The sequence below is a fragment of the Polyergus mexicanus genome, unplaced genomic scaffold, assembly GCF_030449975.1.
Source record: "Polyergus mexicanus isolate NDT 795.1 unplaced genomic scaffold, iyPolMexi1.0 SCAF_6, whole genome shotgun sequence".
In the NCBI taxonomy this organism is placed as follows: domain Eukaryota; kingdom Metazoa; phylum Arthropoda; class Insecta; order Hymenoptera; family Formicidae; genus Polyergus; species Polyergus mexicanus.
The window spans coordinates 2,032,557-2,044,716 of record NW_027223326.1 but is presented as its reverse complement, the minus strand read 5'-3'; the positions used below and the strand labels follow the sequence as shown (position 1 = coordinate 2,044,716).

Sequence of the window (12,160 nt, the reverse complement as noted above, 5' to 3'; positions counted from 1 at the left end):
ATCGTGTAATAAAAGAGTCGGCATTGCAAGTTGAAATCTCGTCGATTAATTAGTCCTGCTTCGTCGAATCTGACGATGTTGTTTTATTCGCGGGAAATTTATATCTGATGAATAATTAAACAATTATAAAACACGCGAACTATTGATACCGATTTGTAATATACGATTGATTTACATGGAAAAGATTCGCACTGAATTGAAGTGCCAGGAAATTTTTATATTTTCTAATAATGAGAATTTGCGTCTCTGTGTATGTGTGTGATTTATAAATTTACACTTTTTTATGATGATAGTTAATCGTTGTAAATATACGACGCATGATACTATAATATAAAACATTTATTTTTAAAATAATAATTATTGTTATTTATTATTAAACTTAATAAAATTACGTGCATTATCATTCATAGAAATTTAGAAATGACTTAATTATCAAATTATAATCATAATTATAATTTAATATACAGTTATAAATATGCATACTTATATTAATATGTATACCTATATTAATGAATTAGATATATTATTTTTAATTAAATACAAAAAAATTTCGTTTCTCTATAAATTTCTATAGAAAAAAATTTTAAATAAAATTTCTATCAAATCCAAAATAACTTACAAAATAACGATAAAGATTATTTCTGATACGGCATAGTTTTATTGTCTAGTTCTAGCATATACAAGCGGATTAATGAAATATCTTAATGAATTTTAATTGCCGATGATTTTTGTCAAATTTGTTTATTATTTGAATATCGGAGCGATCATATAAAAAACACATTTGTATTTTCCTACAAACAATGAATATTTCGATGCGATTGAAACTCTTGCTTAATTCGAGTATGAATGACAAATTAAACGGTGAAGAAATGCGTCGGTCATGTATATGCAAGTGCCGTTATTCCCAAGAAAACATCATCCCATTGACATGGCAAACGAAGCGTTAAGCACGATTCCAGTGGCCTTCCTCAGCACGTAATAAATCGCGGATTATAAGCTTATTATTATTATTATAAGGACGCTTACACTGGCTCTCCTGTGAGTCACGCGTAAGGAGATCCTTTCTAACGGGTGTGTTCCATATGACGGTATCATCGATCGAGCATCGTGGTCTATCAGCTAAAACTCTCGATAGACGAAACCAGGTGTGTTCTCCAGGTAGAACCTTCTTATGCGGCCCCGGAGATCGGTCAGAGAGAGACGAGAGAAGAGTGGGGAGCTCGTATAAGACACCGGGCAAACGCCTCTCCCAGTGAGCAGTCTCGACACGAAAACTCATCAGCCGAGCTTCCTCGGCTCTCACACACCGAGAACGAGAGAGTATACTCTCTCCAGGCATATACCAGGATATTTCGCCGATTAGGACACTATTGACACATTTCGAGTTAAATCCGTCACAGAGCCGTTTTCACAGAATGTCACAACACATCTTCTCGCTCGTCCTAGTGTTCCTGGCTGCACAGGGTGAGTCTTTCTGCTTCTTCTTCTCCTCCTTCTTCCTTTCGGTTTTTCCTTATCTCGCTTCCTGAAACTCTTCTTTTGTATTTGCAAGATCTTTTTGTTTTCCCTTATTAATAATTTTGATGAGTGATTTTATCAAGTCAGATTTATCATATTTAATAAAAATGAAAATGTTTAATAGCTTTTATATATGACTAACCCAATATAAATTAATTTAAGTTAGCAATATATTTGATTAATACTATTTTTAAATTTTACATCTAAGTATATGTACACACATCACAAGATTCTTTTTATCAAACAATGGGTTAGAATAATTTTTCAAATTTTATTGCAACAACAATCTATTAATTAATAATAACACGCTGATAAATTTATTTACTATTTGTGTGATATATATACAATACATATACATATTTAATTAAATATATATATATATATATTTTTTTTTGTTCTTCTTAAAGACAATAAAACTTTTTTATTCTTTTATAAAATAATTTTTTTTAAACTAATGATAGTGATATTTTTATAATTTTAGTAATATCTTCTATTTTTTAATAATATTAATCTTAATATTATTGATGGGACGCCTAGATTTAAAATAATTTAATTGTTTATCTAAAATAATGTATTAATGTAATTATAGATATTTATAATTACATTAATACATTTTTCCATAAAAGTTTTTTTTCCATGAAGTGGATTGTGATAAATGTCGTACTTTCTCTAATTATAAAATGTTTATATTAATCGTAACATCCATGATATAATAAATTTTATTATTATAATTTTATATTATGGTAAATACGCAAATAAAATTAAATAACTTTCAGAGCCATTATCAACGACGTACACACACATACACATACATACACAAATTGGTTATATATAATAATAATTTATTTTAATCGCTTTTCAAAAATGAAATTTTTATCAAAAAATATTTATAAACTATATGTGTAAATAAAATAATATCTCTCATTTCGATAATATTAATAAAATATTCAATAATATTATTCAACTGAACGAAATTACAAGAGAATATCGGTCATCTTTGATCTTGATTTGATCTAGCGATCGTTTGGCTTTCACTTTCGAGATCGGAACGTATGCGGCTATATTTATAAATAATAAGAGTCGTTCGATAAAAAACCGAATCGTGTTGAGCGAGCGAGGTGCGAGAATGAAAACGGTGAGATTTTCTCGCAGCAGTCGCTGTTCGCAGTGAAACTGATAAACCATGCGGACCGTTCTACTTTCCTTCGTGAATCTTTGCGATGATCGCGAAACGACGTATCGATTAAAGCGATCCTCTCGTATCCTTCACAAGATCGACAATGATTTACAAGAGCGATTCATTTCGTGCTATGAATGGATGAATTATTGTTTCATTCCAAGATGCTTATTATCAATGACAAGCACTGTTATTTATTATTTGTATATAATCAGAATTCTTTCGTTATTAGTTATGTATTATCATCGATGCTCACAAATATAAGAATTCAATTAATTATTTTTTAATACTACATATTTTTTGCAATAAAGACAAAATGAAGGAAATTAGAGAAAATATAAACTTATTCTATGGGATAAAATTTAATAGTTTATTATTAGTCTTATAAAAATTATAATAATAAATAATATTTATATTAAAAATATATATATATATATATATATATATAAAGATTATTATATTTAAGAAATTATATTTTATTGTATGAATTAATGCTATATTTACGATAATAGAGAAAACTTTAGCTCTAAAATTTGTTTAATTTTGCACGTTAAAATTACATAATTACTAATCTGATAAAGAAGAATAGCATCGTTGAGAATTAGATAATGATATTACAATTTTCGTTTGCACAATCCTCGCGACATTCGAGGCGCAGAATCTGTGGTAAACAGCAGGTCTCTTCTGCTCCGTAATTATTACACACATCTTCGTAAGAACAATAGTGGCCATTCACCGGGTTTCACACATCTTGAGAACTTTCTCTCGTATGTCAGGAGTGAAAATATGAAAGTAGCTCAGCCTGTGCAGTTCACTCTCTCTGTTTCTCCCTGTTTTTTTTTTTCGATTTCTTACGACCGTGTAATTATTTAGGGACACCCTATATAGCAAAATACGCTACTTGTAAATCTCATTATCCGCTAAAATTTCTAAAGCCTGGATCCTCAAACATACAGAAGCATGTCGAAGTATCTGATTTTCTATTGAAGAAGAAAAACGTTATTATTTTGATTGGTATACACGAATCAAATATTCTTATATTCTTATACCTTTATATTTTCTCTTCTCGTTTAAATGTATGAGAAAGGAGAAAACGTTTTTATTTCATACATTCCTTATCTTATTAAATTTTTATAATATCTGATCGCGTTTATCTAATCTACAATTATGCATAATGCCATTCAGTTTTGTCATTCCGATAAAACTTACAATATTATGATATTAGGTTATAAATATATTTTTTATGATATAATATTCTCTTCTCTTCTTGTCGCGATTTGGATAGATCGCGGATATCGACGACAGCGGTACTTTTAAAAATATATAATCGCCGATAACTCAGTTCTGCAACGCTTACGCAAGAGATTCTACTTTCTACGGCGACATTTGTGAAGATATTAATACTTTGAAACTAATCGGTGTCACTTGGCGTAATATCTTCGCGGAGAAAAGTTTATTTATTCGTTTATTTGTCTATCTGTTTCCCATACCGGCTTTCGCTACGCGTTCGCGACGCCGAATTGCAACGGTAACGTTGGCTACCGGAAGTGGCGGTGTAATAGCGAAAAGAATGCCGGACGTTCCGCTCAATTTAATTTATCGATTAAAAGATAAAAAGGATGCAAGAAAGAAAAGGGGAAGCGGATTTTATAAACACGCTCCGCTCTTGTTGCGACACCGCGCGCGTTTATCGGAGAACATTGCACTTAGCAAAGTCCGAGCTAAGGTGGGGTCTCTCGCCTCGGGTTCTACCGGTCTTAAGAAGAGCCGAGAAGGCGGGCTTTGCTTATTTATTCGATAAGGGAAAGGAATGTTGGAAAGATTGAGAAGAAAGAAGGAGAGAGAAGCTCGTAATTTTGCTTATTGTTTGGAAATTCCTAAAAATAAATCAAACGCACATTTTTTCATATATGTTAGCCTAATAATTTATGCGACATTCAATCTAACAATGAGAAGTTTATCCGGAAATCTTTTAAATTTTAATTCTGATACGATGTGATACTTATCGATGGAAAATTTATCTGAAAAATAACTATTAATGACAATATTTATAAATAAAATTGAATTCATTGCAGAAAAGATTGTAAAAACATTGTAATTCAGAAATATCGATTTAAATCCTTCCAAACCAATTATCATTTAATTTTGTTTTTCAATATAATTTCTTGTCCTGCAGAAAAATAATTTCTTTTAAATTCAAGCGAGAAAATTATGAAGGAATTTTCTGCGAACTGGCATATATGTAATTTTTAAAAGTCGATGAACTCTCAATCACTCTTCTTCTAAGTCACCGATAAACGACTACCATTGTGATGCGAAAATTTCTTCTGCTGAAAACTCGGTTCATCGTAAATCTCGAAAGCGAGAAATTTTCTAAATGGTCATTTGTTCGTTTGCGCGAACTCCACGCGATGGAACAAATCGCAGAGCCGCACCTGCTTTCAGTGACGAGGAATTAACGGCCGCCGGCCATTGCTACTCAGACTACTTACTCTTTACGAACAGTCGTAAAGGAAGGGAAAGTAACCGCGGCGTGTTAACAAAGCGTCTCGCTTGCATAATACGCTACGACAACGTTCCAGGGATGTCTCCACCTTATTCGCGACACCTTATTCGACGACCGCCCGCGCAAACTCCATTAATTCGCGCCGATCTTGCGAGACTAATCGGATTTATTCCTCTTCGTGCGCGAGATGTGCCCTTACGGGTGGTCACTGGCTCTTATTACTGTCCCCTGACGGCATTTGCATAATTCCTGGTAATCGTTTCAATGAATACATCGCATCAACATCACTGATTTAATAAGAATTTTATATATCGTATACGATATTTAAAATAATATTATATAGAGAAATAAAAATTTTAAAATTAAAAATGAAGAGAAACATTTATTAGGTGTACAACTTTGCTTCCGCCGTTTTTTTTCCGAAATTCGAGGCTTTATTGTAAAAAACTGGTTATACATTTATGATTCAAAGTATTGTCCATCGCTGGCCACTTCTTTTTGACTTTGACTCGAGTCTTCATTAAGTAATGCCTCCAATTCTGCATCTTCGAAAACCTTCTCTCTTCCACCGCTATGCCGGTCTTCGACGTGAAAATCACCGTTCTTGAAGCGTTGAAACCACTCGTGACACGTTCTTTCGCTAATAGCGGCTTCACCATAAGTATTCGAGATCATTCGATGAGCCTCAGCCGCAGATTTCTTCATATTGAAGCAGAAAATTAAAACCTCCCGCAAATGACGAGAATTTGGCTCGTAAACTGACATTTTCAATCGAGAATAACTTTATGATGCAGACACAAATCGACTAATGTTTCTATGGGGTTATGTTGACAGATGCGCAAGTTTATTGCATGACGTCTATGATCTATTTATTTCGACCAGTACTTACCGCTAAAGCCATCTATAGGAAAACGGCGGAAGCAAAGTTGTACACCTAATATCTTTAAAAGATACATATAAATTTGTCAAACTTTATTTAAGAGATTTAAATTTTTAGAATTTTAGAACTTAAAAAAATTAAAAAAAACTTGAAAACATGCGATTTGAAATTTTAAATAAAGGAAATAAAATAGAAAAATATATTTTTAAACAGGATTACGTCTTTCATCGAATGTTATATATTTATCTATACGAAAAATTATTACGATATTCCCATTGATAATTAAGTCCATGGTTTTACGCAATTCCTGCCTGTGGAAAATCGCAATCTCTCGACGTTCTTTCTCAATACGGGCGAAGCTTGCTTCTCCACAAGATTATCCGTATCGTGAGATCGATCGTGCTTCGCTTTCCTTCCCTTATCCGCTCGGACCAGTTGGCTAACAACGTGCAATCTTTTCGCGAATAAAGGCCCGTAACATAAAAGCACGTTTATGGTAGATATAAACGTCACAATCACTGACGCAATTATTATCGAGATTTTCATATTGTTTTATATAAATCTATCTTGGCTATTTTATTCCTACGTTTATGCAGATTCAAAAAATTTTTTATAATATTTTTCCGAATATTTCTAATTTATTATAATCAAAGGCTACCTACGTAACATACGATGATGCATTTCGAGCATCATACGATTAGAGTTACTTTAAGAATGTAATCAAGATTGAGACGAAAATAAAGAATTTGAGACGTGATATCATTAAGAGTTCTTTGCGAAATGATTTTAGAGATACGATCGTGACTTCTCATCTTTCTTCGAGCACCGAGAGATTGTACCTGTCGAAGATTTCGGTCGATCGTTCTTTGAAGATATTTTATTTTCATCTCAATCACGATTTACAGATCGGAACGGGGCGGTTGAGCAAGAGTGAGGGCTTTATTTCGTTCCCGGATTAAATCTTCCGAGGATGATCAGACGGTATAATGAAACATGCAAGTACTGTGCTCAAAAAGAGAACAAGAGGAAAGAAAGAGACAGAGATAATTCTTAACTCTACATGATCGATCATATTGAGATAATAGAAATTTTTGTGTTATATCTTATAAAAAACAAGATAAGAATAGAAAATTAGCGGTCATTTTTTGTGTACGTGAGAATCTAAAATAAATTATTGTTACCATAAAAACTTTTACGACGAAATATTAATTTTTATATTACAAGGATAACTTGAAAAAATTTGAGATTTAAATATATGTAAATTAGAGATACAAAAATAGAAATTACATTGAAGGGAAATTAACAGAAATCTATAACAGCTTCAACAAATTGAAAGAACTCGAATTTTTTTAATCGAGATATAAAATGAGAATGAGATTAGACGAATTGATTGTTCGATCGAATCTTTCTGTACTCACGAGGGGTCCAGAAAGATGGAGCAGGGGTGTGGAATAGGACTGCTCCCGAAGGTTGCAAGTCAAGGCTAGGCACTTTCACTCGAGAGCCGTCTTGGGAGCCTGCCTCATGCCGGCTTCCCACCTTATTTTACTATTTGCTTTTCCGACGAACGTGCGCGGGCCGTCGAATCATTAGCGAAACGATCGGACATTATGGGTAAACCGGTACCCAGTGCACGCATACCTTCGAACAGTTCTCGAACGAAACGTTGAGCGGTGATTTTATCGAAATTTTTATTTGATTAAAATTAAAAATTAAAAAAAGTGAATTATTACTTTCCGACGTCCTTGAAATATTTCTTTTCGAAACTACAGATTGACCGAATAATTTTTTCAAATTACAAAAATTATTGAATCGATTAAAACGCTTATCCAAGTCACAAAACATTCCTTCTAATTTTCTAAAACAACTCACACATTCCGTTATAATATGAGATAGTAAAATAATATTCTATGTATCTTTGAAATAGAGATATCTTGAAAGGACGACGTCATCGGCATCTGATCTTAACTTTCCACTTTCAATGTGTACGATCTTATATAAGGAGTCACGCATAATTACTTGCGAATCGACGAAAGAAATTGATGGCGTCACATCTTGTTAGAAATATTAATATATTTCCATATGACGCGGAAGGATACGCATTCCAAATATTTCGCATTGATTAGCCGGGTAATATCCTTGAACGGCGATTTAATTCCTCGCGTACAAGGATAGTGTCGTTTCACGACATCGTGACTTTCGAATTAACTCGACAGATTTCGATTTACTACGATGTTAAGACTCTGAAATTACGTGGCTAGAATCGACGATACGCGGAAATATCCTTGATATTGGCGTTGCCGTTCAGTGTCCTTCGACGAGAAGACGCGCGTGAAAATTGTAATTTCGATACGTCGATACTCTGATATTTCGTAATCACGGCTCATTCAGACGCAAACGAGAGGAAAAGATAATTAATCTTAACGATAATTAATTTGTTTAACGATGCGATAAATTAGCAGCAAAGCTCGTTAAGAAATTTCCACATAATTAATATTCTAGTTCGATTAGCGACGAGAAAGCAGAAAAGCAGATAGAGGAAAACTTCTTAATCATCGTTCTCATAATTAGGGGTGCTAATATACTTAAAAGATGGGGCGATGAGTGGCTTAGAACGTTAAGTCGCGGGCTGACAAGTGCCACGTCCCGAGTTCGATTCCGCTCGGATCTCATCCAACCATATACCTCTTTATAGAAGAGAAGGAGGAATGACAGAGAAGGAAAGAAGGATAAAAAAAAGGGGAATAGGAAGGAGACATAAAGAGGATTAGGAGGAGTTAGGAACAAGGGAGAAGAGCGAAAAGAGATAAGGGCATAAGGATGAAGGAGGAAAGGGAGCGTGAGGAGCAAAGGGGAAGAGCAAGAGAGAGGGAAAAGGAAAGCGGTGTAGTAAAGCGTTGTGTAAAAGCGTTAGGTTAAGTGTAGGAGCGTTAGTTGTAAGAGCGGAAAATGTAAGGAAATGAAATATATGTGGAAAATTTGTTGTAAAGTGTAAGAGTATAAGATTGCAACCCCATTGGGGAGTCAATAAAGACATACAATATACTTAAAAGAAAAAAAAAGATAATAATCTCCTGCATACGAAAAAAATTCAGCGGTGAGAAATAATCGTTCTGAATAATCCAGCTTCCTTACCGTCGTCCCAATCACTCCGAAGGATCCTGTCCCGAGAAAATAAAATGAATGATAAACAGGACGAGCGTTCACTTTCCCGCACTTGCAGGCTCGCTGGGCCAGAAGCAGGAAGATCCGTGCCAGACTAAATCGCGCGTGGTGGGCGACATCGAATATTGCGATCGCTATTGGGAGTGCGTGAGCGGTCGGCCGGAGTTGTTCGATTGTCCGAACGGTCTCGTGTTCGCCGGCAAGCATCGCGGCGTCACCGAGGGCTGCGATTATCCGTGGCGAGCGAATTATTGTGACGGCAAACGCCAAGCTAATCCGCCGATCCCGACCGAGCACTGCGACTGGCTGTATGGTATTTTCGGCCACGAGACATCCTGCACCAGGTACTGGACCTGCTGGAACGGCACCGCCACCGAGCAGCTTTGTATAGGTGGTCTGCTTTACAACGAGAGAGCCAGGTCCTGCGACTGGCCCGAAAATGTCGAGGGATGTCAGAAGCATCGTGAGTACGATCTTTAGATAGGGAGTGAATTTTACGAGGGAATTACTTGAGATTTATTAGAGTTGACAATCGGAAATTATTCGAAAAATTACGAAGCATATTGACAGATAAATCGGCGATTTTCCGCGAACAGCAATTAATTTTCATTGTGAACTCGGTGTTCTCGATTGGATCGTCAAATCCGTTTTATCTATTCTTGCAAATTGACTGCTGGACTTTGGCTTGAATTTAACTGAAGTATTTCTGAAGACGCGATCTTAGGTAGATTTGATTCAAAAGACGCAGCTTCTTCCGATCATTTTCACTTTCGAAAGTGGACAAACAAGACGGCGCGTTTCCTTGTGTCTGCTCTTCGATCTCTTCCAAGTAGCAGTACTTGGAGGAAAAAGGGGCGAGGCATTTAATTAGCATTTGACGTGAATTCTCGTCGCGCGCCTTTCTTCCTCTTCTCGCCTTCAGAATCTCAGATGAAACGTTTATTGTTAATTCGCGTCGCGCTAACTCTTTGATCTTTAATATTAAATGTCACCAGATGTATCTGTCGTATGCAAGATTGTATCTTTTTATCAAGATTGAAACACAATGAAAAACATTTTAGAATAACATAATTTTTTTAATAGATATCGAATATTTTTTTTTTTTTGCCATATTTTAAAATGAATTTTAAGAGAAAAAAAGATGACGATGAAAGAATTATTTAAAACTAATTGCTTTGAGCTAATTGAAATTCAAATTATATTTTTTTCACATATATAAATACAATATTTAAAACTTTCTATTTAGATATTGATATAATATTCGATTAATAATTAGTAAAATATCTTGATATTTTGGAAGTTTCAGAAATAATGTAATAATAATTTTCATTTATTCTTCGAGAAAAAGAAATTCACGAATGTAGAAGCGTGTTTGCATTCTGCATAATTAAATTTCATGTCAATCCATCATTAACGAATCGAATCCGAACGAAAGTTTTCGACTTTCACTCGATTGACTACCGTGTTCAATTTCTAACAAGAAATCGCTTGATGAGAGTTCTCAATCTCGAAATGCACATTTTAAAATACTTCATCTTGAATTATAAACACAAAATATCGCCAGATCTGGATGAAAATTTCAATATATCTACGCAAATATACCTTATACATATCGTGATTATTATTTACTATGAGTTCCTCGAAGGCTAGTGGTATTCAATTGAGCTCGGCGTAAGACGTAGCCTGCTTACAGCTCTTTGCAACGACGACGCCAACGGCAACGTACCCCTTGGCAAATCGTGCAATCGCTACTGGCAGTGCCAGGGTGGCTACCCGCGGCTACAGCGCTGTCCAGCCATGTTGGTGTTCGACAAACGGTCGTTGAGGTGCGTGGTACCTCCGACGGAGGACTGCGATGTTCCTACGACACCGCCGCCCATCGAGGGCGAATTGTCCGAGGGTCGCAACGAGCAGCAGGAACCCGAGGAGGAGAATCTGCCGCCTGGTGTGCCGCCTCTGCCGGCAGGCGCCTTGCCGATTCAACTGCGCGCTCGCCACCGAAATTAAAAACGGTGATCCGCAACTGTTCCGGATCACGTCCAACCACCGGGAAGGACGAAGGAAATCAGGAGATCCTTTGCGACGAGCGAGATCCCGGGGATCGAGCTCGTCGATCGTCCATCGACAGGAAGAACTCGAGAAGTTCTCTCGTGATTTCGAGAGTGTCTCCAGATCTTTCCCTCCCTTCTGTAATTCTATTACTTTAGAATCTATTGGTTGGATCGATTTCGAGATATTTAGAGGTCTGTAGATTTTAATGTCTTGAAATTACCCTCGATATTGGAGAAGTCAATGTTCCGCGATTCCTTGAGAATATTGAGAAGGTTTAGTTCTCTTTTGCAGCAATTAAAAATTTTAGTTTTTTTATTCGATCTTTGATAGAAAGATTTAAATCTCGATTATGAAAGGTAAATTCGAGTAAAAATTTGAGTGTAATAATTATGATAATTATGTATTTCAAATCTTTTCAGGATTTTTTCTTTTTATAAAGAAACAAAACTTGTATTATTTTAATTAATTTACGATTGACATCTGCGCATGTATTTGATGAATTAATTTAATTATTAATTTGAGACATATAAGATAGATGAAATAACTTAAAAAACTCTTGAGAAACCAAATAAAACTTTCCAGCCGTTTAATTATGAAAGTTCTCTCTCTCTCTTTCTCTCTCTCTAAAAAAAAAAAAAAAAAAAAAAGGTTAATTGAAATCAATTAATTAAAATACAAAATAAAAACTGGTTTTAAAAATTTTAAAGAACATATATAAATCATATGAGAGAATATAACAAAATATGCATAAATACAGGAAACAATATTATACTCATTAAACAATCATCATGGAACATCTCCAAAGATTGACACTCGTCGATATCGATCGATCCGCCCACGTGTTTGACGGATCAAACTCTCC

The 12,160-nt window shown here is 34.9% G+C and overlaps 1 protein-coding gene across 1 annotated transcript; it reads left to right on the top strand.

Annotated features, from left to right (window-relative positions):
• The first annotated feature begins 1,274 nt into the window (after window positions 1-1,274).
• LOC138934139 (protein obstructor-E) lies at window positions 1,275-11,684 on the top strand. The gene is made up of 3 exons (XM_070297580.1): window positions 1,275-1,464; window positions 9,305-9,709; window positions 10,940-11,684. Exons 1-3 carry the CDS (start codon window positions 1,416-1,418, stop codon window positions 11,251-11,253), a joined length of 768 nt encoding a protein of 255 aa, XP_070153681.1. The 5' UTR covers window positions 1,275-1,415; the 3' UTR covers window positions 11,254-11,684.
• Window positions 11,685-12,160: the final 476 nt, after the last annotated feature.